This window comes from Callionymus lyra, chromosome 19 (genome assembly GCF_982586985.1).
Source record: "Callionymus lyra chromosome 19, fCalLyr1.hap1.1, whole genome shotgun sequence".
NCBI classification, from domain to species: domain Eukaryota; kingdom Metazoa; phylum Chordata; class Actinopteri; order Syngnathiformes; family Callionymidae; genus Callionymus; species Callionymus lyra.
Genome location: NC_141836.1, coordinates 13,287,234 through 13,315,182, shown reverse-complemented (window position 1 = coordinate 13,315,182; position 27,949 = coordinate 13,287,234). Strand labels below are relative to the sequence as shown.

The following is a 27,949-nucleotide window of genomic DNA, read 5'->3' as shown; positions in this document are numbered from 1 at the left end:
TGGTGTACACTGGTGGGACGAATTTAAAATATTGCCAATAGAGTCAATTTATGATTAAGACAATTAAAATGGGAAGGCATTTCTCATGCAGATCAAAAAAAGCGTATCCACGAAAAAACGTTTGGTTAAAAAAGCACATGTAAAAAAAATCGGTTGAAAAGTGTTCCATCCAAAATAGAAATGTATCATAATAATGGTCCAGTTTTTGAAAGGTAATCTGATTGGATCATGCAATCCAATTCTCATTCTGTTCTGGATTAAACCTTTGTGAGAACCGAGTTTGTGTTCAGAACTTCCTTCGTATGATCCGGATTACTTTAACACAAAAAACAACAACAGATTTATCCTCATTATAACATTTGGTAGGATTACAAGGTGGATTTCAGGGAAAAAAGAAGAAGCATCAAAACCTTAAAAATTGGTAAAATAATTTATTTTTAATAATATTTATATTTTGTATTTGATTGTTCAACTGTTGCAATGAAGAAGTAAATTACCAATTTACTTTTGTAATAGAAGTAAAATGCTATTTTCTAACTAAAATAAGCCCCAAGAAAATAACAAATCAACGTGTCCTTTATCACTGAACATAAATTCATAGATGGATATCATTTCTAACCCTGAACATTCTTTGTCTTGTTTGGACTTGTATTGGACATTATCGGACAAAACATGATTTAAGACTCTTTTTTGAATAGCCACGATATATTTTTTCATGTCTATTTCTTGCTTGTCGTGGCTCAGATGAGTGGTTATAAAATTAAATGTAAATAGAAGTGGATGTTAATTTTGTGTTTTGTCTCAAAATAAGAAAACACACTTAAGATGTCACTACCTGTTGTTTCTTTATATTGCTAGACTCAAACATCAAGTCAAGTCAAGTCCTTTTATTGTGAAATATGCATGTATTAAGACATATGTTTATGTCTTAATACATATGTTTATGTATTAATATACATGTATTAAGACATGTGTATATGTATTAATATGTATGTATTAAGACATATGTTTATGTATTAATATACATGTATTAGGACATGTGTATATGTATTAATATGTATGTATTAAGACATGTGTATATGTATTACTATGTATGTATTAAGACAAATGTTTTTGTATTAATATACATGTATTAGGACATGTGTATATGTATTAATATGCATGTATTAAGAAATAGAGCATAAATACAAACATGATGTTGTTCCATTTATAGCATCTGTAATCCATTTTTGTTCATCTTAAAAACAGTGAATCCGCGTCAGGCTGATCCAAAAGTCATTTTAATCCAGGTTTTGTATTTTTAAAGAAGCATTTGACTGAAACTGATCGAGTCATCGAACCTTCCTGTCAACACACTCCTGCACAGTAGGTGGCGCCAGTCTGCCTTATTACGTGTCATTTGTACAACAAACAAGAAGCAAGCGACGCTAACTAAGGAGGTTAGAACAACTTCGTGACCAAATCTTAAGGTATTTAACGACGAAACAAATATATATTTTTCATTATTCGCGACGAATAAATTACTCTAATTGAGTGAAATCCTGGATATCTATTGCGATTGCTGTTTTTCCTGGTCGGCATCAATTTAAACGCCGTTTGCCGTTTTAGCCCAGTCATCGGCTAACATTAGCACTTTTGTTAGCTACGTGTTTGTTCAGATACTAATAATCTGTTAGTGTGACACATATATGCGTATGAGGAACACAACTGGGCGAAATTTAACTTTATTTTTCTGATCCACGAGAGACATTTCTTTATTAAACACTGTCATTCGTATCAACAACTACGAACAATCCGTCTACTAAGTATTGACTATTAAAACGATGGAAATGCTGTTTTATACAGATAGTAGTAACGTTATTTGATATTATAATTTTATTTAGTCCCTTTTAATACCCACAATCCATCTGTTGTTTACCAGTTTCAGTTGACTTGACAGGTTCTCTTCCCTCAGAACTACAAAGATGTCGTCAGGTGCTCTTTTCCCGAGCCTAGTGAGCGGCTCCAGAGGCAGCTCCAGCAAGTACCTGGTGGAGTTCCGTGCTGGTAAAATGACGATGCAGGGGAACGTGGTGACGCCAGACAAACGTAAGGGGTCGGTGTATATCCAGCAGTCGGACGACTCGCTCATACACTTCTGCTGGAAGGACAGGACCACCGGCAATGTTGACGATGTAAGAAATGGGTTTGAATTTGCGAAAACGGTAACACAATCCAAGCTGGATTTAAAAAAAACAAACGTTTATTTCAGGACCTCATCATCTTCCCGGATGACTGTGAATTCAAGAAGGTGAGCCAGTGCACCACCGGGCGGGTGTTTGTGCTTAAATTCAAGGCTGGATCCAAGAGGCTCTTCTTCTGGATGCAGGTAACAAACCAGCGTCTCCTCCCGAGGGGGAAACTCGGTTCATGACCTTTGACCTTTTGTCCACAGGAGCCCAAGACGGACAAGGACGACGAATACTGTCGCAAGGTGAACGAATACCTCAACAACCCGCCCATCCCTGGAGCTCCGGGCAGCGGAGGCGGCAGCGGCCATGAGCTCTCTGCTCTCAGTGGAGAGGGGGGGCTTCAGAACCTGCTGGGGAACATGAGTCACAACCAGCTGATGCAGCTGATCGGACCCACTGGTTTGGGAGGACTGGGTGAGTCTCGAGTCCAACTTTTAAAAATGGGTGTCTGTCGTAGGTTTTGTATCCATCAAACAAAATGTGATTTTTATTCAGGTCTTGGAGCTCTAGCTGGACCGGGACTTGCCAACCTACTGGGTAGTGGAGGACCCGCCACCAGTAGTTCCTCCTCAAGGTCAGAATCTTTCCACATAAATTATGTTTTTTGTTCATTAAAAAAGCAAGTAAAGTTATTATTTTAATGTTAAACAGTCATGACTCACGATACTAGTACAATAAGATACAGTACATGTCACAATATATTGCAATACTTTAGCAGCAAGGATATATTTGTAGTATTGATGAGCACTTGACTCTGGCTTCGCAAAATTTACAGACCACATTATTCTTGACGAAATCGTAACTCACTTTTTTTTAAACCATAATAGTTCCAAACATAAGCTTCTAAAGCTGCTGGAGTTGACTGTATCCTCTAATCCTCAGTCATTATCGAGGTCTGCAGGATTACATTGTTCTTTTAGCTGCAGAGGACTTGGTAACTGCTGCCATCTAGTGGGCGCAAATTGAGTTGCTACAAATGAATAAACACTGAATATCTGCATTTTGATTGGAAATAGAAAATTCTTTTTTATTTTACACACAATTTATTCAATATATAAACCATAAAAAGGGTTTTTAAAAAAACAAAAAGTACAGTATTTTCCAAAAAGTGTTGCAATATTTAAGTGTATAGTACTGACGATTTCTAACAGTGGGATACAAGAATTTACAAGATAAGGCAGTTACTGTGTTAAGACACAAGGCGTCACCATTTTTCTATACCTTCATCAGCTCTCGCAGCCAGTCGGCAGCTGCGACGCCATCATCAGGAGGTGCTCCTCGACTGAGCTCCTCCCAAGCTCCGACCACCCCCGTGACCCCTGCAGCCACCGCCGTGTCCCCCACGACCGTTGCTCCTACAACTCCAGGTACGCGAGAACCCGTGAGAAGGTCGTCAACCATAACTACACAGTTTGAATGTAACAATTATGACTGTGTGCAGCTGCAGCTCCGGCTCCTCTGGTCCCAGCATCCGTGGGAAGTCCCACCTCCCACCAGCCCATCCAGCTCAGTGACCTCCAGAGCATCCTGGCCACCATGAATGTGCCGGCCTCTGCCCAGGGATCTGCAGGTGGGTCATTACGTCGCATTTAGTCTATCAGCTTTAAAAGCTGCTGGAGTCGACCGTATCCTCTCGTCCTCAGTCATCGCCCAAAAAACAAGCACTTTTTCTTCTTCTTCAGTGGATCTTGCGAGCGTGTGCACCCCTGAGATGATGGCACCCATCCTAGCCAACGCCGAGGTCCAGCAGAGGCTCCTGCCGTTCCTCCCCAGCGGAGAGAGTCTACCTCAGAGCGCCGAGGAGATCCAGAACACGCTGAGCTCGCCTCAGTTCCAGCAGGTGCGTGAACTAACGTCACACTTTTCAAACAAAAAGCGATCTGAGACCAAAGTCTTTGTACCTTCAGTCCATGAGCATGTTCAGCAGCGCCCTCGCCTCCGGGCAGCTGGGACCCCTGCTGAGTCAGTTCGGTCTGCCCGCCGAAGCCGTGGACGCTGCGAACAGAGGAGGTGAATATATAAGATGTCACCGTTGAGGTGTTTAAGTTACCGAGTCCTGATGGTTCTTCTCCGTCCAGACGTGGAGGCGTTCGCCAAAGCCATGCAGGGCAGCAAGGGAGACGCCAAGGACAAGAAGGAGGACGACGAGGACATGAGTCTGGATTAGACGAGGGACCACTTGTCCGGAAATATAAAAGCAGCAAGAATGAGCCTTTTTTTTTGTTGAGTTTTTTTATCTGCTTGTAACCGTCGGCGACAATAAGTCTCAATAAATGCAAAGAGAAACGAGTGGTTTGAAAAAAATCCTTTATTTGAAAAAGTAGACGTACGAGGAGGAGGAGGCGTGAAGGAGCTTATCTCAACGGTGCGATTATAACACGGTTATTACAGTAAAGATTCACACTTGTTTGGTAATACACGGTCGACGCAGTACTTTAAACCGCTGTTGACCGAAACACACATTTACTAGAGTTCAGTGTACCGACTTCACAGCTAGAGGAATATAGTCTAGGCTGGAAATATTTCATATAATAGATGATAAAGGCACATATCAAAAATAATCATGTCAATCAAAACATTATTTACAATATACTACATTAATATTTATAAGCTGACGAGGGAGTCGTCTCTACATGCAGGCAGTCGTCAGTGTTGTAGCACCCTGTAGCACACGTTGTGACATTTAAAATAAAACCTTTTCTGGAAAGAAAATAAATATTCACAAATATATATATACTTTAAATTAGCTACAGTTACATGACACCCACCACCAGGTACGTCGGGAGGAATGTGAGGGTGAGACTGTCCTTGTGTGTGTTGGTCAGAGCCTACATTCTGGGGCAACCCTGGGTCCCCACGGATCCGTGCAGGGACAGGGGTTTGACGAGGGAGGCCGACTTGTTGTTGATGGAGGCTCGACGGATGCAGCCGTGGAAGGATGGGAGGCCGACGGGGAGGCCTGGGAATGTGACGCCATCTAGAGGAGACACGGTTTTGATCAGTCATAGGTCAAGATCTTAACCTAAACAAGCGGAAAGATTTAAAGTTTTCCAACCTGGAACTCCACCGAGGTAAACGATCTCCTTGGAAACTGACGAGTGGTTCTGTTTGGGTCCGAACCCATGCTCCATAGCTGCGTCCACACGGAGCTGCAGGACGTTGTTCTTCTTCGACACTGAAGGAGCGAAACGGACGTTAAAAAAAAAAAGTTAGTGGTGAAACAGTGACACCTGCCGTTCAATGACCTGTATTGCAACAGTGTGTCACAGTAAGTAAGTAATTTATTTGTATAGCGCTTTTCCAGACCAGGGTCACAAAGCGCTTAAACAATCAAAACACGATTCAATAAAGTATATACTTTAAAGGGCAAGATAAAACTGATAACACAACAGGAGTTCCATTAAACTACGCTGTTTAAGCAGTTCACATAAAAAAGATTAAACATATATACACATGAAGACATTCATAAATTAAAATAATTATCAATAATAATTTATATTAATGAAAATGGAATAATAACTGAATAAATATCACAATAATTTAGTGATGGACTGTATATTTTACAATAACTTTTACGTCTGGTCGTGGAAGTTTATCGTATTTCAATAAATATCTAAATAATGTATAAGGAAATAAGCAAAGAGAGGTAAATCTAAAATAAGAACAAATACATTGTCAGTATTGTAAAAAAAAAAAAGAAAGAAAAAGGAATTGTGTGGTGTTTTTTAATAAATTGATTATAAGTTAAAATGAATGAAATAAAATACAATCAAATAATGATGGTATCTTATTTATTGTATCTATTTATTTTAAAGTGGGAATATATACGTATAATAATTTATTAAAACAATTAAATAATTATAACAAAAAAATAATTTAAGGTTGAAATAGGAGACGATGAATCTCTTCCCTGTTCTAAAAGAATGATAAAGATCATGTGTTTTCCATGTTCAACTGACGGACGACATCATAATAATCACTCACCCGTGACGGTGTGCCAGCCTCCGTTACACAAGGCCTCTTCAGGAGTGAAGGACACGGAATATTCTCCTCTGCCGCCGTTCATGGACACCTTCACCTGCAAACGTGTCCACAGGTGTAAACGTGGGGGGGGAACCACAGTCTAAGGTCGTGACCTCTCACCTCTCCCTGGTGGATGACTAGCGTCAGGTGCTGGTCTGCCGATGTTCCGGCGTGCAGCAGCAACCCGGAGTCGGACACGGGTCGCACCTCCAGCTGGATCTCGAGATCACGACCCAAATTTAGGGTCTCGTCTGGCGGAGAGCAGAGGGTTTAACACACCGGCGCGAGAACACGACCACGAGGCCACCTACCTATGGTCATGTGACCGCCCTTTCCGGAGAAGTAGGCTCCGGGCTGCAGGGAGGTCAGGAAGCAAGGAACCGTCCCCTGGCTGTGGTCGGGACGTCCGGACGGAGCCTCGTTCAGGGTCAGATCTCGAACGCACCCGACGAAGCCTCCAGATCCTGGAGCCTGCAGGCGGGTCCACGAGTTAGAGCGAGCTGCAAAAAATGGGGGTTCAGGCGCTCTCACCTTCAGTGACGGGGGGACGCCGCCGATGTACAGCGGACCGGTCAGACGACTGCGGTCTCCAGAGGGAACTCTCTTGGACTGAGCACTGATGCCGTCCACGATCAGACTCATCTTCTCGCCCTCGCGCTTCACGAACACCTGAGATCACACGTGGAGTGTCAGAAAATATCGATACATATCGCGATATTTCTTTCATGATACTGTTACAATATTGATCAGCACTGTTTTGATTATATTTGTCTTTAAAATCATGTTTTATTTTTTATCATATTATGGTTTAATTTATGCTTAATATTACAATAAAGTTCGTTTTTGCGTCGCAATTAAACCTCCAGCCACTAGATGGCAGTAGTCATCACGTCCTCTGCAGCTACAGGAAAATTAAATATTACAGTTTTATGTGATTCTATTATTTTCCTTAAGCACTTGTAAAGTGATGAGTTTTGAAAGGTGTTTATAAATAAAATGCTTGATTACTTTTATCATTTTATTCCGCCAGTTTCCAGCGGTGACTGAGGACAAGAGGATACAGTTGACTCCAGCAGCTTTTAAAAGCTGAGGTTTGCTTTTATTTGTCATTAAAGATATGTCCAGTTACGAGTCAAGTACTCTACAAATACTACAAATAAATCGCCGCTTCACGCCAACGCTCCATCTTGCTCCCTCTAGTGGCGACTTTACCGTGTGCCACTGGCCGTCGTTGTACTTCTTGCGGCTGCGCAGCGTGACCTTCTTCTTCCCGCCGTCGATGAGCAGCAGCAGGTGTCCGTCCGTGAGGCTCAGTGACATCGCCGCCCCCCGCTGGCCGCTCGCCACGTAGAGCACCAGACCGTCGGAGGAGTTGATCTTCATGGCCATGGAGATGTGAGGCCTGCAGAGGAATCAGGGTTTGTCTCAGAGATCCTGATCATGACGAGAACCTCAGATGGACCAACCTGGAGCTGAGCGAGCTTGGCAGAGAGTCGAATCTCTGGTAGCTGTGGGTGGAGCCGCTGAAGTGAGTCGCTCCGGCCTCCTGGTCCGACAGCTCCCCCTTGCAGGACTCCCTGGTATTACGGCTGCGCGACGCTGAAGGCTTCTTGTTCTTTCCCTGAAGAGACCAATAATGAAGTCTTCTATGAAATGTGTGTATCTAGTGTGCATGCGTTTGTGTGCGATTTCTTCGAGTGTGTAGGTGTTTCTCTCAGTTTGTGTATGTGTGTCAGTTTGTGCACGTATGTGTTTGTGAGTCTGTGTGTGTGTGGGCCTGTTTCTTAAAGTGTTTTATGTGTGATTGTGTGATATTTCTCTGAGTGTGTCTGAACATAAGTTTTTTAGGTCTGTATGTGTTTTTGTGTCTGTGTGATATTTCTCTGAGTGTGTCCCTGAATGAGTGTGTATGTGTTTCTCGGAACGTGTCCGTGTGTTAGTTTGTGCATGTATGCGTTTTTGTGTGTCTGTCTCTGTGTGTGTGCATCAGTTTCTTTTTAATCAGTATGCGTTTGTGTCTCTGAATGTGTCCCTGAATTAGTGTTTTTGTTTCTCTGAGTGTATTTCTGTTACTCTGAAGGTGTGTGTTTGTGGTTTTATCTATTTGTGTGTCCGTTTCTCGGAGTGTGTGTGTCACTCCAAGTGTGTGGGCATGAGTGAGTTTGTGTATTTGCATTTCCCTGAGTGATTGAGTGTGTTCATCTTTGTGTATCTGTTTCTCTGTGTGTGTTTGTGTTTGACTTTACATGTGCATGTATGTGTATATCCTTGTCTGTGTGCATGGTTTGCCGGGTGTTTGTATATGTGTTACTCTCTGAGTGTGTGTGTGCGTGTGTGTGTGTGCGTACCTTGGACTTGTGTTTGGGTGCAGCAGCAACAATCTGTTGAGGTTTCTTGGCAGCAGGACAGTCGAGAGGAACGTTGACGTTTTCTTTGGCCTTCAGCAGATTCATCACCATCTGAGTCTGAGTCTCCCTGGTTGAGATAAATCACAATGTTGTGAACCTTTTACTGACGGCGACAGGATCGGACTTTTAAAATGAAGTTTGATTTAACGAGAATGTTAAAACATCGTGAATAAGAAAATGTAAACAAGAAGTATCCGATGCTGGACCCATCTGCAGTGATGAGTTCACTGAGAGGGAGTGAGACAAATCATTTTATAAAGTCAGAAATTGAGTCATGAAGTGTCTTTTGTTGTAGTTGGAAGTCTTTTTTAAAAATGTTTGATTTCATAGTTGAACCTAAGAAAGGAAAAACGTTTGCTCACCTTTTGACGAAGACGTTGCTGATGCATCCAGTGAGGTTACTGGAGGTTTGGTCCGGCATACCTCCCAGGTACGTGCTGCCCTCTGACCCTGTGGGAACCCCACGGGTCCTGCTGTCCAGCCTGATCCCCTCCTTCGCTTTCTCCAGCATGTCGTCCATGTAGAGACGCATCCTGCGGACGACCAGCGAAGAGTTCAACGGAGTCTTAACCACAGAGTCGAGAGTCTGGTCTCACCCCTGCACGTTGTTGTAGATGGCGATGTAGTGGCTGTTGTCGTCGTTGTAGGTCTTTTGCGTCTTGACCTCGCTGTTTCCGGCTCGGACCACCACGTGGCCTTCGTTCAAAAACACCTGACACACTCCATCCTGTGTCGGAACACGTGACCCGGTCAGGAGATCAGAAGTCAGGGGAAGATAAAAGCGAGAGGCGTCCCACCTTATCTTGGTGGTAGAACATGAGTCCATCTTTCTTCTCGGTTCTGAAGCTGAAACTGGCGTAGAAGTTGTTCCTCAGGCTTGGGACGTCCGTCAGAGCCAAGTCCAGGTAGCTCTGACCTGAGAAGTGAGCCTCACGGGCCACCTGCAGAGAAACATTCGACTTGATCTTCCAAACACTCTCGAGTCAAAGACAATTTTTGAGCCGAGTCTTACCAGGAGGTCGCTGTCGCAGCCAAAACTGACTCCAGAGCTTTTCATTCTCTTCAGGTCGATGTGAGAGGTATCGGCCTTCACGTTCCTGAAGCATCCCTTCACTGAACCGTGCTTGACGAACTGGCTCTTCAACCTGGACACGGAACAAAAAATGGATCAGAAATTGAGTTGAATAAAGAGGATTTATTGTCACAATAAGGATGTTGATCGACCAAAGAGATTTCTTAAACGTGAAACACATATTTTAACTTAACTGTATAAGGTTTTCTATTTCTCTGCACTTTAAACTCAATTAATATTGAAGAAAAGTTCAGTTTTTTAAATCGACATAATAATATTTATATAAAAGTATATCCGTGCCATTCAATATTGAATGGGTGAATTTTACATTTCAAATTTCAACTTTGACTTTATTAAATTTCGATTTCATTTTTATTTTTTTTAGAATTCTCTCTTTTTTTATATAATTAAATTCAATAATTTATATAATTAATTAATTAATTAATTAATTAATTACATTTATAATATTTTCAATATGACAGAGTTTGATATTTAAATTCCAATAATTCAAAAATACATTTTCGAAGTTAAACTAGTTTTTCATTCGTACCCTTTCAAATTCAATATAAAGTTATTGGCATTATAATGCGACAAGACAATACCAAACAATCACAGAGCTTTCCAGCAAGATTCCAGCCAATCATTATTATTTTATTATTTTGAAATTATTTAAAAAAAAAACAATTGTTCAAATACAATTATTAAACAGCACATTAAAAAAACACTATGTTTCTTATTAACTTAAAAGTTCAATTCAAAGCATTCTATTGTTATTGAAGTTTGACTATTTAATAATTACGCTGCAGCTTTTATCAAGTATTATCTTGAATAATAACGCAAATAAAAACCTTTTTATTTGAAAATTACAGTGAAAATCTTTAGAAGATGTAAACCACTTAAATCCTGTTATTATTAAACAAACATTACTAGAGTAGATTTGAAATACACACATCATATAAATACAGGCACCAAGTGATGGAATTAAGAATCAAAGTCTTACTCCACAGGCATCTTGTTCTCAGGAACTCCTCCGAGGAAGTAGTAGCTGCTGAACGGAGGTATTCCCTCCTGGAACTGGTGCATGTAGACGATGAATCTGTTGTTTCTCACCACGATACGGTTTTGGCTTCGCAGGATGATGATTTCCACCTGGACGGTCAAAGGAGGAACATTTCAAAGTCTGTTCATAAATCCAACATTTTCATCACTTTTGCTCACATTTTTTAGTCATTTAAGCTTTTAACTTTTAAATCATGTTTATCAACAAAAGCCTGAAACGTACAGCTTTGGGGTCGGCATCGCTGATCTTCAGGGAAATCGACGTCGGGTCTTTGGGCTCCATTTCTACCATGGCACCGTTGAATTTATAGAACACCTTCAGGATTCCGTTACGAGCTGCCAGACAGAGGAACTGATTCTGGAGGAGAAATATAAAAAAAAACATTTATTTCACCGTCTTAAACGTGTTAAAACTGAAGTTCGTACCCCGCTCGGCAGCAGCAGCAGGATTCCGTTGTGCGAGAGCAGCTTCACTTCCTGCTCGAAGCGCTGCATGATCGCGGTGATATTGGAGAAGGTGATCTCGGCGTAGCCGGTTCCATCGAAGTAGGCGCCGTCGTTCACCCAGGCCTGAGTCAGCACCGGCTTGGCCCTGGTCGAGACTCCTCATGAGACAGAACTCTGGTACCACATGCGAGTGAAGGGAGACGACGCTCACCTGCCGCACGGCTTCTCCTCCGTGGTGTTGAGCTGGAAGATGTTCTTGAAGTTGTACAGACTGAGAACCTCTTCGTTCAGAGTGTCCAGCTCGATGCAGCCCTTGAAGTTGGGCAGAGCGAGGGCCGGAGGCGGCTGAAGGGTCGGTCGAGAAAGGTTTGTTATTCAACGATCAGGACACAGAGCAGATAATCAGAGCTTAAAAGAATATAAAAAATGACCTTGAATGTAGTGGGGTATCCGCCCACATAGAACACAGTGTCGTCTGTCAACAGGTTGAGAAGACCCTGATCTCCTCCGGCCTCCACGTACGCTTTTGTCACCCTCTGGTCTCCCTCAGAGGCCTCGGATGACATGGACATTTGGCCGTACTGCAGGATCCTACACAACACAACACAACACAACACAACACAACAAGTGTTAACAGCTTCTCTGCACAGTAACACAAAGTCAGTCTTGAAATGATTGTTTGTGTTGTAAATTAACTATAGATGTTTTAGTTAAAGGTCATGTAGCTGCTTCGATCTTTAGAGATGTGTGTCTGCGTGTGGTTGGCTGTGTGGTTGTGTGCGTTCGTGTGTGTTTGTGCAGGTGCCTCTGTATGTCTGTATCTATGTATGCGTCTGAATGTATTTATTTGTGTCTATGTGTGTGTGTGTGTGTATATATGTGTGTGTGTGTGTGTGAATGGGTCAGCATGACTTTGTGGTTGTGTGTGTGTGTGTGTGTGTGCGAATGGGTCAGCATGACTGTGTGTGTGTGTGTGTGTGTGTGTGTGTGTGTTTGTGTGTGAATGGGTCAGCATGACTGTGTGTGTGTGAATGGGTCAGCATGACTGTGTGTGTGTGTGTGTGTGTGTGTGTGTGTGTGTGTGTGTGTGTGTGTGTGTGTGTGTGTGTGTGTGTGTGTGAGTGTGTGTGAATGGGTCAGCATGACTGTGTGTGTGTGTGTGTGTGTGTGTGTGTGTGTGTGTGTGTGTGTGTGTGTGTGTGTGAATGGGTCAGCATGACTGTGTATCTGTGTGGGTGCTTGTATGTGTGTTTGAGTGACTCTATATGTGCGTATTTGTCTGTGCGTGTGTCTGTGTGCGTCCATGTGTGTGTGTGTGTGTGTGTGTGTGTGTGTGAGTGTGTGTTGTGTGTGTGTGTGTCTATGTTTGTGCGTGTGTCTGTGTTTGTACGTGAGATGTGTGTCCGTGTATGTATGTGTGCGTGCATGTGTGTTAGTGTGTGTCTGTGTGTATACGTGCGTATGTCTGTGCTTGTGAATGTGTCTGTGTGTGTGTCTATGTTTGTGCCTGTCTCTGTGTGTCTGTGCGTTTGAGTCTGTGTGTGTGTTTTTGTCTGTAAGTGTGTGTGTCTATGCAGTTGTGTACGTGTGTATGTCTATGTGTGTATGTGGGTGAATATGTGTGTGTGTGTGTGCAAACTCACCTCTCCAGCACGATACTGTTGAAGTTTCCATTAGCTTTGACGTCTTCCGACATCAACACCTCAGCAGTTTCTCCTCCGACGTTAAAGTACCAGCGAAGTCTCTTCCCGTCCAGCGCCATCCCCAGGAACTCCTTCGACGACTAGACAGAAACACTCTTCAGACACACGCTCACACCATCGACGGCGTGGGTGTGTTGCACGCTCACGTCTTTGTTGCCGAGGTAGAAGACGAACTGCTTGACGTTGTCTCCCTGTCGTCTGGCTCGCGCCGCTTCAGGCAGAGTGATGTACAGCTTGAGCGACGTGTACGCCGCCAGGTCGGCCAGGTTGTGCGGGGTGCGGACCTGGACGCCGGCGCCGCCGTTGAACTTGACCGGTACGCTGACCTGTGCGGGGGACGAGCCGCGTTAATATATGTTTGGCTGAATCTCAGTTGGTGAAAGAACCGCATTTCCCAGAGTGCACCAGCAGCAGCAAACCAGCTGCTTCAGCACCTGTGAACTGTGAAATCATGGAGGTTCTCAGTCAGTCAGTTGGTCAGAGAGAGAAGACGCTCCAAGTTCGCAACGAGAGTTCAGTCCAAAGACGCCAATGGTTGGTGAAATGTTTGATTTACCTTGACTTAGTGCCTGTTAATTCATTTAAAATATTTGATTAAGTTGTTTAAATTAATTTAAAATATTTGAATGTTTAAGTAATTGAATGAATTCAAAATGTTTAAGTTAATTTAGAATGTTTAATTGAAATGGATAATTAAAATGGTTTGTTTATCTGGTTTTATAGGTTTACAATCTAATTAACGACAATCCGAAAGAAAATAAAAGAGATTGACTGGAACATTTGAGTTGTCCTCGTGTCCTTTGGAACCTGAACAAGAGTTTGGACCTGACAGTTGTGAACCAACCAACTTGACAGTTCTAAACCAAGCGGTGGACTTGACAATATATTCTATTCTATTCTTAAAAACGTGATCTCTAGTGCGACGACCGCACGAGCGCGTACTTTGCTGGCTGCATTCCGAGCCTGTTGGATGAGCTGTCGGATGCGGCTGATGTCCTCGGAGATGTTGGGCATCTGTGTGGAGTGACTCCCCAACTTGTCCAGCTTCTTCAGGAGGAGAGGGATCGTGTCGCCCAGCATGTTGACTGCAGACACAGCAAGAGCAGAACATGAGGGTCTAAACTTTAAGAATCACATTTATTTGTCCATATAATCGGAACATATTTTTAGCATTTGAAATAAGATTGATATCGGTAACGTTCCAGAACTCGCTTGCACAACACACCAGGTGCATCACAACAGAAAGTAGGGGTGTATGGCAAAAGACATTCCTCTGGACCCTCTACTCTATCTTCTGGATGTATCAAAAGAATATTTGTATACCAAAGACCAACTTTAATTACTACATATACTGTTGTTAACTGCAAGAAAAATGATCACAATTCACTGGATGAAAACAAACCTGCCAACATCGGATCAATGGAAACAGAAGCATGTTTACCAGATGGAAACAATGACTGCCCAACTGCAACTTAAAGTCCCTTTGTTTAAAAAAAGATGGTCCGCTGTCATTCATTATTACGGTCAAGAAGTGGTTGGTTGGTGAGCAATTACTGTAGTAATAGCAGTGTAATACAGTTGTGATTTGTTTTTGTGGATTTGTTTTACTTCTCTTCCTCTTCACTCCTTCTTTTGTTTCAGTTTCAAGAACTTAAAGTATACTTGAGATGCATAATCTGAATACAGATACTGTCGAACTGAATGTTTAGCTCTATCTTAATTTGTCTCAAGGTAAAGGTTGTTGATGTTTTTTTTGTTTTTATTTTTTTTATTTCTCGTATTCTTTTTTTTTTCTTTCTTTCGTTTGATTTGCCTTTGTATTACTGTGTTTATTATATCTACCTGATGGTAGACTTGAATAGGAGTACCTTGTTGTATGTATACTACATATTATGGATATGTCATCCATGTTGATGTGCATTGACAATTAAAAAAGGCGAGAGAGAATCAGACGATACGACACAAAGCTAACAATATGATATATTGCGATATTGTGGGTACAACAATATAGTTGTAGTATTGTCCCAGTACTTGACTACAAGATCTCACGTATTATCTTATCGTTCCCATAGCTGCGCAGGACGTAACGACTGCTGCCATCTAGTGGTCGGAAGTTAAATTGCGACACAAAAATAAACAACGGCGTGAATATATGAATGTTGATGTGTTGACATATAATCGGATCATTTTTTTTAGCATTTGAAATAAGATTGATATCAGTAACTTTCCAGAACTCGCTTGCACAACACACCAGGGGCATCACAACAGAAAGTAAGGGTGTGTATTTGAGAGAATCAGACGATACGACACAAAGCTAACAATATGATATATTGCGATATTGTGGGTACAACAATACATTTGTAGTATTGTCCCAGTACTTGACTACAAGATCTCACGTGTTATTTCATCGTTCCTTAAGCTGTGCAGGACGTGATGACTGCTGCCATCTAGTGGTCGTGAGTTAAATTGCAACACAAAAATAAACAACGGCGTGAATATTTGAATGTTAACATATTGAATCATGAACCAAAAAATAACTTTGATAAAGATATACTGGGATTTGAAAGCGAAATAAATACACATCGCGATCAAACTTCTTACACCCCTAATATAGAGATCCCTTAAATTAATTGTGGAACCTGACTGACGGATAAAAACACGTACCCGTCTTGTTAGCTTCCATCAGGGCGCTGTTGATGTCGTCGTTGGTGGTGTTGGCGTCGCCGTACGTCTTCTGCCACTCATCCAGCTTCTCTTGGATCGGTCGGAGAGCGTCGCTGACTTTCGTCGCGGTTGTGTTAGCCTGGTCGGCCGCTCGCTTCGCCGCGTCGATCAACTCTCCTGCGTCTGCTCAGGATCGCGGAAGTTGAATATCTATTTGTGTGTATTTGTGACAACAAATTATATTTCTCACCTGATGTTGTGTTCAGGTTTTTCTGAGCGCTCTCCAAATCTTTCATCACATCCGATTGTTTTATTTTGGCATCTTGCAGGCGTGTCTTTGCATCGTCCAGCTGCGGCTTCAGGTCTGTGAGGCAACAACATTTCTGCCTCGTGAGTTTAGAACCTTTTAAAACCGACTGCTCTAATAACATTAAAGGTCGTAAGAGCTTTAATCCATGAGTTTGACACGTCTGCTGGACATCGAGAACGTTGAGACTTTTACCATTTTCTAGCTCTTCCCTCAGAGTCATGACTTCATCCTTCAGTTCAAGACTGTGGTTCCTCAGAGAGTCGGCCACCTGAGCGAGGTCCTGGTCTTTCACGTTCTACGACACGCATCACGGTCAGAAGATGGAAAATACAATTTTGGCTCGAGAGTGTTGTTTTTTTTTTACCTCCAGTGCGGTGGTAGCGGCTTTGTCGGCCATTTTAGCCGCTTTCTCCGCTTCTTTGATGCTGTTGACGATGTTGTTGTAAGCTTTTGTCACGTCAACGAATGACTCCTTCTTGGTGTCTTCCACCAAACTGCAGAGAGAAAAAGTATTACTTCTGGCCAAAAACCCAGAACAAGAAAACGTGTATGAAAAATATATTTAAATGAACCAACCCTAGTCTAGAAATCAAATGTTATAAATTATAATGATATTATAATTATAATTTATATTCGAATATCAATCTCTGTGGAAATGGTATTTACTGGTATTTGTAAGCTTTAAATTCTATATAAAATTACATTTAAAATGCTTAGAATAAAAAATATTATATATATATATATAATTTAGAAAATGTATTTTCTATATTTAAAAGAAAATAGAATATTTTCAAAATGAGTTTGGATTTTTTATTCTAACAATAATGAAATACATTTTCTAAATGTAAGATTTTTTTATTTGTATCCTTTTGAACACAGTATTGTCTGATTAAACTATTATACCAACATTTATATATTAAATGTCAAAGGCTATAAAATAAGAAATACTGATGGATTTGGGGGGAATTGTTGGAATTAAAAATTCATTTAAAAAAATATTTATTTTATTTAATTATTGACAAAATTAAACGTAATCCCCATTCAATATAACATTGATTATTCAAAAAAAAAAAAAAAATGAATAATGAAACGAAGGTTTTAACATGTGAAATGTTATATTCAATCAACTCATTATTTTAACGGCACTGATATACCTCCATAGATATCAATCAGAGATTGAGATCCTACCTGGTCAGATTGTCGGCCAAAGAGTTGAGCATGGCAGCGTGTCTCTCCGCCTCCTCCACCAGTAGAATCTTAGAGTCCACCCAACCGAAGCCTTCCACCTTCTTAGCCAACGGTGCTCGAGCACCATCCAACTGGGCTGACAATCTCTCGTACTCCTGGGTGGAAAAAATGCCAAAAATGTTGGATTGATCAACAGCTTTGATGAAATAAAAACATCTGTAGCTGATGATGCTTTACCTCTTTGAGTTCCTGCAGTATCGGCAGCATATCATTGACCTGAGCGACACCATCTTCAGCCATGCTCAACTGATCCTCCAACTCCTTCTGATCGGCCACCAAATTGTCGATTCTCCTCTGAAGGATATTTAGCAACATTATATCCACTTTATCGGTGAAAATTCGTTCCGTGAAAACCAACCTGATTGTCCTCCAGAGTTTTCTCATTCGCGTTGTTCATCTCCACGGCTTGAGCCGTTTGATTCACGGCGTCGTTCAACGCATCCCGCAGGTCCATCATCACGGAGTTCAACCGGGACAAGCGGTCCCTGATGGCCTTGGCCAGCTCGTCGTTGTCCATCTGCCGATCTTTGAATGACTTGTTGACTTTATTCAACACTAGAAGAGAAAATATTATAATCGAGTTATCAATAATATCCTTCACGATTGTTTTTAACATGTCTTACGTTTCTCTGCTTCGTTCTTCTCCTTTTCCGCCACTTTCTTCTGGCCAAAGAAGCTTCTGAACCGCATCTCTCTCAGCATGGTCTGAACTTCCGTCATCTTCCGATCTCTCTCTTCGTAGTCCTGATCGTCTTCGGTCTCATTCGTCGACGTGCGGTTCGCCATCACCAAGATGTCTGCCGGGGAGGAGATTGGGTAATTTGAGGTTAATTGCATAAAACAATGCAACACGTATACGTTACCCCTCTGTTCCGTGATGCATACTCTCTCATAACTCTCTCATCTGCTGCTACCAACTTGTTTTATTTTGTTGCTTTTATCCTTCACCTCCTGGTTTTTATCATATTGTGTGATTTTATTGTATTGTGTGAATATTAACTAGTTGAATTTAACATATTCAATGTTTAAAACTTTCACATTTTCCATTGAAATGTTGCAAGTAATTGTTCTTTTTTGGAATAATTGAATTAAATATTCTCTATATTTAAATGTTGAATTGTTTTTTTATTTTAAAAAAATGAGTTAGTAGAAGATAGTTTTTAAAAATATATAATTTAGTTGATGTGATTTTTATTTTATTTTATTTTTTAGAGTTTATAGTTTCAACTAAATGGTTGGTACTACCTGAAGATGAAATAAAAAAAATACACACACAATGTTGGTATTATAGTGCCATCAGAAAACATTCAAATTAGGCTATAAATGTTTTAAAATGTGCTTTAGAATAATCGAAATTATAACATCTAACTTTATGTTTAAATTAAATCATTATTTTTGAAAATGATAATGATAATTTAATTAAATTATTAAAAATAACAAACCTACCTTTTAATCAAGAACTTATTGATTTCAATTATTTAAAAAAAATGCGTCTCTTACTATTTATTTCCACGGTCATGTTGTGGACGAATATAAGGAGATCCTCCGCCCTCTGGTGGGTGTTTGAGGTACTGTTGTTCAAATCACCAACTCGGCCAGACATGGTTGACGACTGAAAACACCAAATATGAAGTCAACAAAGATACATTCTGCAGATTATACAATAGAGGGTAGAAGTGTGTCTACTAACCTTATCCTGCAGATTGTTAATGTCTGAATTAATGTTGGCAATTTCTGCATCCAGCAAATCGGCCCGACTGCTGCCTTCGTCCAGCGTGCTGTTGTAGTCTTCGATGCTTTGCTAGAAACGTATATGTTATATAAGATTTCGCTCCTCAAACGTCCTCTCAGTGAGTGTGTGGACTTACAGCGATTACATCCATCGACTTGTTGAGGTTCTCCAGCTGAGTCCAGGCCATGGAGCTGGCGTTGAGATTCCTCAGCTGATGCGCCGCCGCGTGGAACTCTGCGTTCATCTTGTCCAGATCCTCCAGCAGGTCGACCACACAGCTGTCGCAGCCTGGAGATCCAAAAGCGAATGATCAACTTCACGGGACTCTTGAGCTCGAGTGACGTTGCTTACTTTCGCAGTGCATGTCATGGCCGTGCTCCACGGGGACGCTGTACTTGTGTTCGCAGGTGTCGCACTGTTTTCCCGTCATGCCGTCAGGACAGCGGCACTCTCCTGTCCGCGGGTCACAGCGACCCCCTTTACAATGACATTCTGTGGAGGAATGAAGACAATGATGAGAGGAGAGTAATGCTTTAAATCAGTGCAATGAGGGTGTATCAAAAAATACATCGGTTTAGAGGCAAATACTTGTTGAAATCACCTCTTATTTTCACAGAATATAAAGAAACAGATCAGGATTTTATATCAAAAGTTTTATTTTTTATTGTGTTCTCAGTTTAAGATATGCCTTGCACTACCCAAGAGAAGTCATTTTGTGTCTCGGAAGCATGTCTTTTGTTTATCTCAGGGTCATGGTGACCCAAAGGCCCTGAAAACAAATGTGTTTGTGGTATCCCTTGTGTTGTCTCTGGGTCATGGTAACCGACCTCCCTGGCTTTGATAAATACATATGCAGTCATGGAAGTTGCTAACATTGACCCAGAGACAACACAAGGGATACCTCAAAGACATTTGTTTGCGGGCCTTTGGGTCACCTTGACCCTGAGATAACACACAAGGGTTAATACACAATTAGGCTTTGAGGACAAGTTGGACAAACGTCATAAACGTTGGATTATTCATATTTATAAGACGCAAAATAACTTCTCTTTGGTAGTAAACGGCAACTAAACCTGAAAAAGAAAAAAAAAACATTAAATATTACAATCCCTATCTGTAAATATCTATTTTATAGAAATGTTATTGCAAAACGAATTGCCAAAATGATTAACCTGTAAAATAATTTAAGATGTATATTTCCTGTTTTAGGAACGAAAATAACGGAATAAGTAAGTAAGTAAGTAATATTTGTAGAGCCCTTTTTTCTAGACCAGGGTCACAAAGCGCTTAAACAATCAAAACAATACCCAATAAAATATATACTAAAAAGGTCAAGATAACACTGAGAACAACGTAGCGAAAATGTATTTTTTAAATTACTTAGAACTGTTTTAAAAAACTTTGGTGTTTTTAAATTATTTAAAAAATCATTTTTAGTGTTGACTGACCACGAAAATCACACATTTATTTTAATTCAAACTTGACTTTAGAGGCGGTTCTTACTCTTGCATCCGTTCGGGCCGTAGTCCCAGTATCCAGGGGCGCACTGTTTGCAGTTGGGTCCGTTGACCCCAGGCTGGCAGGAGCACTGACCGCTCTGAGGATCACAGGGCTGCACCAGAGCTGCCGACGCGTCACAGTCACACTGACGACAGCCAGAGCAGCTATCGAAGCCAAACGTTCCGCCCTGGAAACAACAGCACGGTGAAAAGTCCGGAGAGGAAATATTTCACACGTGGAAGAGAAACCTGCGGATTTTTTATTCCAGAGAGCAACACCTTGAACCATCTAAAGGTCGGATAAGTTACCTGGCAGCGGTCACACTGGGGTCCGGTGACTCCTCGCCTACAGACGCACTGACCAGTTTTAGGGTCACATGACTCAGTGCCACATGAAGAACAGCTGCATTCTGGTTATAACAAAAAAAAAACAAGTTAATCTGAAACTGAAACCACTCGTCCGTCCGTCCGACAGCGACCAAGACTCACTGGTGCAGTTTTTGGCCACGATGGCGTCGCCATAGTAACCGGGGGCACAGACGTCGCAGTGCGGCCCGGCGGTGTCGTGCATGCAGCTGAGGCATTCACCGGTCAGAGGGTGACAGTCCGTGAACAACATGTTTGGGTCCGTGTTGCCGTGGCAGTCGCACAGCTGGCACCTGCTTCCGAGCACCATGGGGTTGCCATAGTAACCCGGGGCACATCTGTTTTTGAACGACAGGTTGAACAAGTGAATGAAACAGTAGAACAGAGATATTAAACTAATAAATAAGTGGGATTTGTTTATTTGAATGTATGTAAACTTTTAAGGTTTCAATCATTTTCATGTTATTTATTTAATCACTCCGCTGTTTTTAATGTATTTATATGTTTTAAATAATATTATGGTTATTATTATTGTTATTATTTCTCTCTATCATGTTATTTTATCAAAACATTTCCATAAAATGTGTGCCGGTTTTAAAAAAAAAAATGTACAAAGTATTTAATTATCAATAAACATGACGTTAAAAATATAAATAGAAGGATAAATAAGTAAATGTGTCTCAATATTTATTATTTCCAAGCAGCTGCTTACCTTTCACAGTGAGGGCCAGCGTACCCCGGCATACACAAACACTGCATCCTATCGTTCTTCTGCAAACATCCCTCTGCAAAACTGCACAGACAATAGAAATGTAAGAAAAGAAGTCACATGGTTGACCTTTAAGATACAGTTCAAAACAGGCGACTCACTTGTTGGATGAAACTCTGAGTGGACACGGACAACTCGAGCACGCCAGCGCCTGTCCGTCCAGGGAGTTGTTGCCAAGGAAACCACCAAGGCATTTCTCGCAGTGGTCGCCCGCCGTGTTGTGTTGGCAATTCTGTTCGACAAACATGAGGTCATGACATGTATTATTTTTGTCAATCGCTTTACCATGACTGTGTCCATCTCTCTACCCATATTATTAACATATTACTGTAGTTTTTTTAAAATTAATTTCTAATTGTTTCTGCTGTGAGTGTTAGTTTGAGTTGAGTTTTTCCAAATATATATACAAAAAAAAAAATTCGTTACAACAGACCTAATATGGCCCTTTGACTTCATGAGGGCCACATTAATGCAGTCGAAGAAAAAAAGATCATCTAAAAACTAACTTATAATTTTAATTTCTATTTCTATTTCTCATTCATTGGTGTCTTTTATACCAATAACGAGGCCAAACAGATGCCATTAATACAGCTAAAGAGTGGAGGACAGAGGAGCCTCTTAAAGAGGAAGTTACAGGTCTGTGATAGTCAGAAATCTTGCTGGTTTGTTATCGACCAAATACTTATTTTCCACCATAATTTGTCAATAAATTATTTAAAAACCAGACAATGGGATTTGTGGGGATTTTGACTTTTATCCTCCGTTACTGACATATTTGTAACTATCTATTTCGCCTAAAAGATTAAGGTGAATATTAAAAATAGATATTTGGAAAAAGTGCTTTTATACAAGATCTTTTTCTAATTCAAGTTATATAGAATATAATTAAAATACATATAATTTACAAATATTTCGCTTGAATTTATTAGATTTTTTTCCAGCCTCTGAGGGAATTTAATTTCCCGCCACTACGCTAGAGGTTCGACCTGTATTATAAAATCTTTTTTTTCTTGTATATGACTAACTTTTTACTTTTTTAGTTTTTTCTTCGTGTATCATGTCATGTCTTCCAATAAAAAATAAAAAATAAAATTCTTTTAATTTAATTTAATTTCCATTAACAGAGTGTTAAGAGATTCTCACCATGCAGATGCCAGTTCCATCCAGGCAGGTGTCAGAGTGACCGTGACAGTTGCACGGGACACATTTGCCCAAGAACAGTCCAATGGTGTCTCTGTAATAACCTGGAGCACATTTCTACGAAGAAGAAGAAGAACATTTGTAGAGATTTGTTGTTGTAAACAAATGAATGTTTGGAGTAAAAATCACCTGACAAGAGTCGCCCAAGTAGTTAGCAGGACACATGCAGATCTCCACATTGTTGGCATGGCGGCCAGTAGTTCGGGTTTCTGCCCCGTCCAGCACCACGCCGCGGATTGACACCGAGTGTGCCGACTGGGAGTGAAGAGCTCGGATCTGCAGGGACTCTAAACCGACCAGAACCATCATCAGCTCCTCGCGGGACACGGAGTTACCGGTCTGTGCGTGACGGAAGCTTCCCTGGGATAGAATGGAAACAATGTTAAATAAAATTAACTTGTTATATCTTTAACTCCACTAATAAAGCATGTGGCATTTCACAAAAAAAACATTAAAGGCTTGAAAAAAAAGAGTCCTTCAAGTTGGAATACTTTACATTTAACTTAATTAATTGTAAATACTTGAGAGGAGGCTGAAATTAAAACATATTCCATGCTCAGGTTCATCTTTTACCTCCACGATGTGAACGATTCCAAGATGAGGCTCCTCAGGCGAGGAATATTCTCGCTCCATGAACACCAGGGTCATCTGGTTCCCCTGTGGAGAGAAAGATTGAATATTATTTATGTATTCTCATTAAAAGATAATTGCTTACACTATTTCTTCAATACCTTGAGGATGATGTCAGGCCTGGGCGCTTCTGCTGGCAGCGACAGAACGTCACCTCTCATGGTTTGAGTGTGGAGACGGTACCTCAGGTAACCTCCGTATGAAGAGACCTGCAGAGCGTTCGTGTTTAGGCAACATCAGGACAATCTCAGGTATTCAGAGATTAAATCCAGATCAATGGATGAGATGAATGCAAAGATTCTTCTACGATTCTTACAGTTTAGACATGAAGCTTCACCAATGACAACACAAAGATCATGTTTTCTGGCATTCTGGGTAAATAAACCTAGAAAATTGCCAAAGAAATGGAATAATTTCTCATAATCATCACCTTATCTCCAAGATAAGTCCTGGGTGCATGCCAGTGGAGATCCTGGTAGACATCAGGGACGTCGCTAAGATCCACTTCTACAAGATCCTGACCTGGGTATGTCGTCACCTGCACTTCCTGTTTGTCTGCACCCAGCAATACCCAGGCCTCCATGTTCATAATCTACAGAAAAAAACAAGAGATTAAACACAGTGACATTTTGTTTTCAATCTTAAACAGATCATTTATCATTCAGCCAGTCACAGCAAAAGATAATTCAAACTGAGTCTGGTTCTGCTCAAGGTTTCTGCTTGTTAAACCAGTTAAAACTGCAATGTGTCTTGAGATCAATCCATATGATTTGACATGTAACATATCGCACCTCGAATCGTCTTTTCTCAGAGCTGCGACATCGGTCTGTCGCCCCGAAGCAGAAGCAACTGGTGCATCCCTTGGGGTTCGTTGGGTCCAAGTGGAACGTCCCGACTCTGCACTGGTCACAGCGGGATCCCTGAACATTTTCCTTAAAAAAAAAAGAAACAAATTAAAGTTAAAGATTTGAACAAACTCCATATGTGTGTCAGCGTCTTCGCTCACCTTGCAGAGACACTGTCCTGTAAAAGAGTCGCACACTTCCTCTTCGGTTCCCGCCTCGTTGCAGTCACACTGCCTGCAGTTGGGGTAACCGTAGAAACCGGGGGCGCAGCGGTCGCACTGACGACCAACAATATTGTCCTTACACCTGAAAAACAAGTAAATATAATGTTTTTCTTAAAGTGAAATATTCAAGGGATTTTAACTCTTGTGTTATATCAGGGTCAAGGAGACTCAGTGGCCTAAAACAAATGTGTTTGAGTTATCCCTTGTCAACAAAGATGTCTCCTTGACTTAGAGATAACACAAGGGTTTATATTGTTTTTTATTGTACAGTAATTATATTAGATTGAAACAAGATTGATGATTGTATTATCTAATGTAAAAAAATTACTTTTTAATGTAAAAATTAATATAAATATAGTCATTAATAAGCCAAACCAGGTCTATAAGGTTGAGATAATTACAAGATAAGTTACAGATTGATGTAAAAAACTATGGAGACTTCCAAGAATGAAAATGTTGATATAATCCGACTCATAAATATACATTTTGTTGACAGTGATATAGACTAATAGATTTTGGCCCCTGTGTGATTGATTTTGACGGCCCCTATGAAAACGTACCGGCACTGTCCACTGAGAGTGTCACAGCTGTAGTCGGTAGATTCGATTCCGGGCCGGGAGCAGTTGCAGATCTCACACCCGACCACCGGGTGACAGCCAAAAGTCTGAGGCTCGCATACGGTACACTCGGGCCGGAGGGTGCGCGGCGGACAAATGCAGTCACCGGTCACGGGTTCACATAGATTAGAACCACAGTCACAGGCTGATGTAGAAAAGACAAAGATGCTAGTTAACTTTTGCTACATTAGGAAGCTTTAAAAAGTGTAATCAAAGTGACTCACGTCTGCAGTTGGGGAAGCCCCAGTAGCCGGTGGCACACATGGAACATTCCCTCCCGATCACGTTGGGTCTGCAGAAGCACTGACCGCCGAAGGGTTCGCAGGTGCCTCTCTCGGCGCCGACCTCATGGCAGGCACAGGGCATCGCCCCATTGTTGAAGAATGCAGACAGAGACACTGCCGAGCTGAGGCAGAATGGAGAAGCTGTCGAAGGACTAAAGAGGGGAAAATAACTGTTATTAAGAGCGTATGAGAAACAGATGAAAGCACTTAAGCAGTACGCACTTGATGTGGAAGCTATTTTGGCCACAGTTGCTGATGAAGTCGTAAGATTTATCCAGAGGTTCTTCACTCAGGTAGCTGGAACTGTAGCTCGCTTCAGGGACAACCAGAATATAATCCTAAAGAGACAAGAAATTAGTTATTATTATTATTAATAAGTTATTGATTTCTCTGTTGAGAACCGTTTCATACATGGATCGAACTACTGAAAATCCTGACTAACTTTCTTAAAATTAACAGCAGATGCGTGGACTAAAATGTCTTAACAATAGGGGTGTGTCTACACAAGAATATGGCGCTAAAATACGCATAACGACACTGTAAGATCAATTTGTAGTATTGTCCGCCAACTACTAGTCAACTGTATCCTCTCGTCCTCAGTCATAGCCAGGATCTCACAGGATTACATTGTTTCTTTAGCTGCAGAGGATGACTGTTGCCATCTAGTGGGCAGTGTTTAATTGCAACACAAAACTGAACAAATGCTGTGAATATTTGCCTGTTAATTGTATAACAAATTTAAATAATTGAATTTTATTTTTCAATATGAACCATATTGGATTGAGTCATCCAATTATGATGAGTTTTGTCGCGCGTGTTCATTTAATATTGTGGACTTTGTAAGATTTGTTTTGTCTTGCTTTTTGAAAATCTAAAATAATAATGCAACATAAAGTCATATAAATACAACAAAAAAAAATAAAAGAAATGCGGGAAACTTACCAGCCAGAGTGTTTTCCCGGCAGGTATCTGTACAGTGATGAAGATCTCATGGTCCGTCACGTCCAGAATGATCTTATTTTCAGAGACCAGGATGTTTCTACAGCCGTAAGCGTGAGGGCAGAAGGAAGCGTTTGCGTGACCTGACAAAAATTAATAAAAGTCAGCTAACAAGCTAAACGTCAAGTAAACTGTTTTGATCTGCTCCCTTTTCTTACCCTGCCAGATCCGACCCCCGTTGATGAAAACCTGGACTGGATAGGTTGGATGGAGCGGCTGGTGGAAGTGGAGGATGAAGACGTATCGTCCGAGGGCATGCACACGGGCTGAGTACACTGCGGCATTCTGGGTAAGGAAAATAAAATACTTGAAATTTAACTGAAGCTGCTATAAATATTGTTTTAAAATAAAGAAAAATACATAGTATGTGTGATTCTTTTAACAAAGGTCTTAGAATAATCTATTTTAGATTTTTTTTTCCACAATCGAGCGAGAATAGAAGGCTAAAGATGCCTTGATGTTTTTCAATGGTGCACACCTGATCTGAATCCAGCCTGACGTGGTCACCGTTGTCTGCTCCAAGAGGAGGACGTTCTCCAACAGTCCAGAGGGGATCATCTCTCAGCTGGTAGGGCAGAGGAGGTGGAGGAGCAGGGGTGGCCTGCAAGTGATCCAGCATGGAGGAGCTCTGACCCTCTTTCAGCACCAGCGAGTCTGAGGGGTTCTGGAAGCGTGAGGGGATGCAGGAGGAGCTGAGGAGGGCAAAATAAAAGGTCAACAAGGTATATTTAAGAATACAATTTGAGTTTCTTAGAGTGTTTTTACCTGTCTGGAGAAAACTGCCCATGGGTGCTAATGCAGTGGACCTTTGGTTCAATGTACTCCATCTTGAACTGATCTTTTGGTACCAAATACACTTGGTGCTTTAAAAACAAAAGGAAATGTATAATAATTTCAGGTTCAATCAATTTCAAATGAGATAAAAAAATATTATTTTTCACGTATTCTGAGAAATTACCAGGAAGAAGGAGGCACGGTCGGAGATGAGCTGCAGTTCGGTGTCAGCGGAAAGAGAAAATACCGCCACCTTGTTCTGTTGGTCAATGGCCACGACTCGGCACAGGAAGCTGTAGAACACACATTGCGATTATGAGCTGTTGACACACTTATTAAAGCAGTGACAGTGACAGTAAACCGACAACCAGCTGAGTCTACACATCCCAGTGGAAGGTCTTAACTACAAGGATATAAACTGCTCTTTTACAGCCTCCTGGAAGCAGACTATTGAAGTACATCAGTGCCATCAGAATATTGAATGAACTTTAATTTTTAAATGTTGAATGCTTTGTTTATGCTTTGATACATTTTTTTAATAATTGAGAGTGATGATTTGTATACAGAAAGGTTACATTTTTTGATCATTTATTTTTAAAATGTATGGATTTTTAAGTCCAATCATTGAAAAATAAACTTGTTTCAATTTGTAGCATTTAAAATCTGATATAAAAATGTTGATATAATAATGATGAAGTAGCTCTGGTGGCACAAATTTTATATTCAATTTAAAAAGGCTAGGAAATTAAAAAAAAAAAAAGAAAATGGAATAGAAAACATTTAGTATTATTATTATTATTATATATTAATATATATATTTAATATATTATAATTATTTTGAAAAT

General features: G+C 40.9%; 2 protein-coding genes across 4 annotated transcripts in view; one reads left to right on the top strand and one right to left on the bottom strand.

The window, feature by feature from the left end:
- The first annotated feature begins 1,404 nt into the window (after positions 1–1,404).
- On the top strand, positions 1,405–4,520 carry adrm1 (ADRM1 26S proteasome ubiquitin receptor). The gene is made up of 10 exons (XM_087782317.1): positions 1,405–1,469; positions 1,955–2,174; positions 2,252–2,368; positions 2,435–2,645; positions 2,727–2,805; positions 3,462–3,598; positions 3,673–3,801; positions 3,914–4,071; positions 4,139–4,241; positions 4,310–4,520. The coding sequence occupies exons 2-10, from the start codon at positions 1,965–1,967 to the stop codon at positions 4,396–4,398; spliced, it is 1,233 nt and encodes a 410-aa protein (XP_087638443.1). The 5' UTR covers positions 1,405–1,469; positions 1,955–1,964; the 3' UTR covers positions 4,399–4,520.
- A 448-nt stretch (positions 4,521–4,968) lies between these two features.
- Positions 4,969–27,949, bottom strand: part of lama5 (laminin, alpha 5) — a 60,493-nt gene continuing 37,512 nt past the window's right edge. For 2 of the 3 annotated variants that reach the window (XM_087782314.1, XM_087782316.1), the window contains exons 28-79: positions 27,289–27,397; positions 27,096–27,193; positions 26,809–27,022; positions 26,489–26,615; positions 26,274–26,413; positions 25,554–25,669; positions 25,272–25,483; positions 24,991–25,192; positions 24,368–24,512; positions 24,153–24,293; positions 23,792–23,953; positions 23,463–23,570; positions 23,305–23,388; positions 22,861–23,091; positions 22,675–22,788; positions 21,633–21,763; positions 21,475–21,555; positions 20,886–21,100; positions 20,706–20,806; positions 20,401–20,584; positions 19,249–19,389; positions 19,034–19,185; positions 18,856–18,966; positions 18,666–18,777; positions 17,789–17,962; positions 17,524–17,720; positions 17,343–17,459; positions 17,106–17,260; positions 16,282–16,411; positions 16,110–16,212; positions 15,858–15,971; positions 15,608–15,790; positions 13,886–14,028; positions 13,090–13,269; positions 12,884–13,023; positions 11,672–11,831; positions 11,452–11,585; positions 11,220–11,385; positions 11,017–11,151; positions 10,735–10,883; positions 9,675–9,807; positions 9,460–9,603; positions 9,259–9,389; positions 9,025–9,195; positions 8,603–8,729; positions 7,721–7,875; positions 7,467–7,656; positions 6,566–6,923; positions 6,375–6,505; positions 6,216–6,309; positions 5,287–5,406; positions 4,969–5,208 (exon numbers count right to left, since the gene is read on the bottom strand). In XM_087782314.1, coding sequence (XP_087638440.1) covers positions 5,060–5,208; positions 5,287–5,406; positions 6,216–6,309; positions 6,375–6,505; positions 6,566–6,923; positions 7,467–7,656; positions 7,721–7,875; positions 8,603–8,729; positions 9,025–9,195; positions 9,259–9,389; positions 9,460–9,603; positions 9,675–9,807; positions 10,735–10,883; positions 11,017–11,151; positions 11,220–11,385; positions 11,452–11,585; positions 11,672–11,831; positions 12,884–13,023; positions 13,090–13,269; positions 13,886–14,028; positions 15,608–15,790; positions 15,858–15,971; positions 16,110–16,212; positions 16,282–16,411; positions 17,106–17,260; positions 17,343–17,459; positions 17,524–17,720; positions 17,789–17,962; positions 18,666–18,777; positions 18,856–18,966; positions 19,034–19,185; positions 19,249–19,389; positions 20,401–20,584; positions 20,706–20,806; positions 20,886–21,100; positions 21,475–21,555; positions 21,633–21,763; positions 22,675–22,788; positions 22,861–23,091; positions 23,305–23,388; positions 23,463–23,570; positions 23,792–23,953; positions 24,153–24,293; positions 24,368–24,512; positions 24,991–25,192; positions 25,272–25,483; positions 25,554–25,669; positions 26,274–26,413; positions 26,489–26,615; positions 26,809–27,022; positions 27,096–27,193; positions 27,289–27,397 — 7,714 coding nt within the window. In that variant the 3' untranslated portion in view covers positions 4,969–5,059. The remainder of the gene's footprint in view (positions 5,209–5,286; positions 5,407–6,215; positions 6,310–6,374; positions 6,506–6,565; positions 6,924–7,466; positions 7,657–7,720; positions 7,876–8,602; positions 8,730–9,024; positions 9,196–9,258; positions 9,390–9,459; positions 9,604–9,674; positions 9,808–10,734; positions 10,884–11,016; positions 11,152–11,219; positions 11,386–11,451; positions 11,586–11,671; positions 11,832–12,883; positions 13,024–13,089; positions 13,270–13,885; positions 14,029–15,607; positions 15,791–15,857; positions 15,972–16,109; positions 16,213–16,281; positions 16,412–17,105; positions 17,261–17,342; positions 17,460–17,523; positions 17,721–17,788; positions 17,963–18,665; positions 18,778–18,855; positions 18,967–19,033; positions 19,186–19,248; positions 19,390–20,400; positions 20,585–20,705; positions 20,807–20,885; positions 21,101–21,474; positions 21,556–21,632; positions 21,764–22,674; positions 22,789–22,860; positions 23,092–23,304; positions 23,389–23,462; positions 23,571–23,791; positions 23,954–24,152; positions 24,294–24,367; positions 24,513–24,990; positions 25,193–25,271; positions 25,484–25,553; positions 25,670–26,273; positions 26,414–26,488; positions 26,616–26,808; positions 27,023–27,095; positions 27,194–27,288; positions 27,398–27,949) is intronic. The other variant, XM_087782315.1, reaches the window with a different exon arrangement.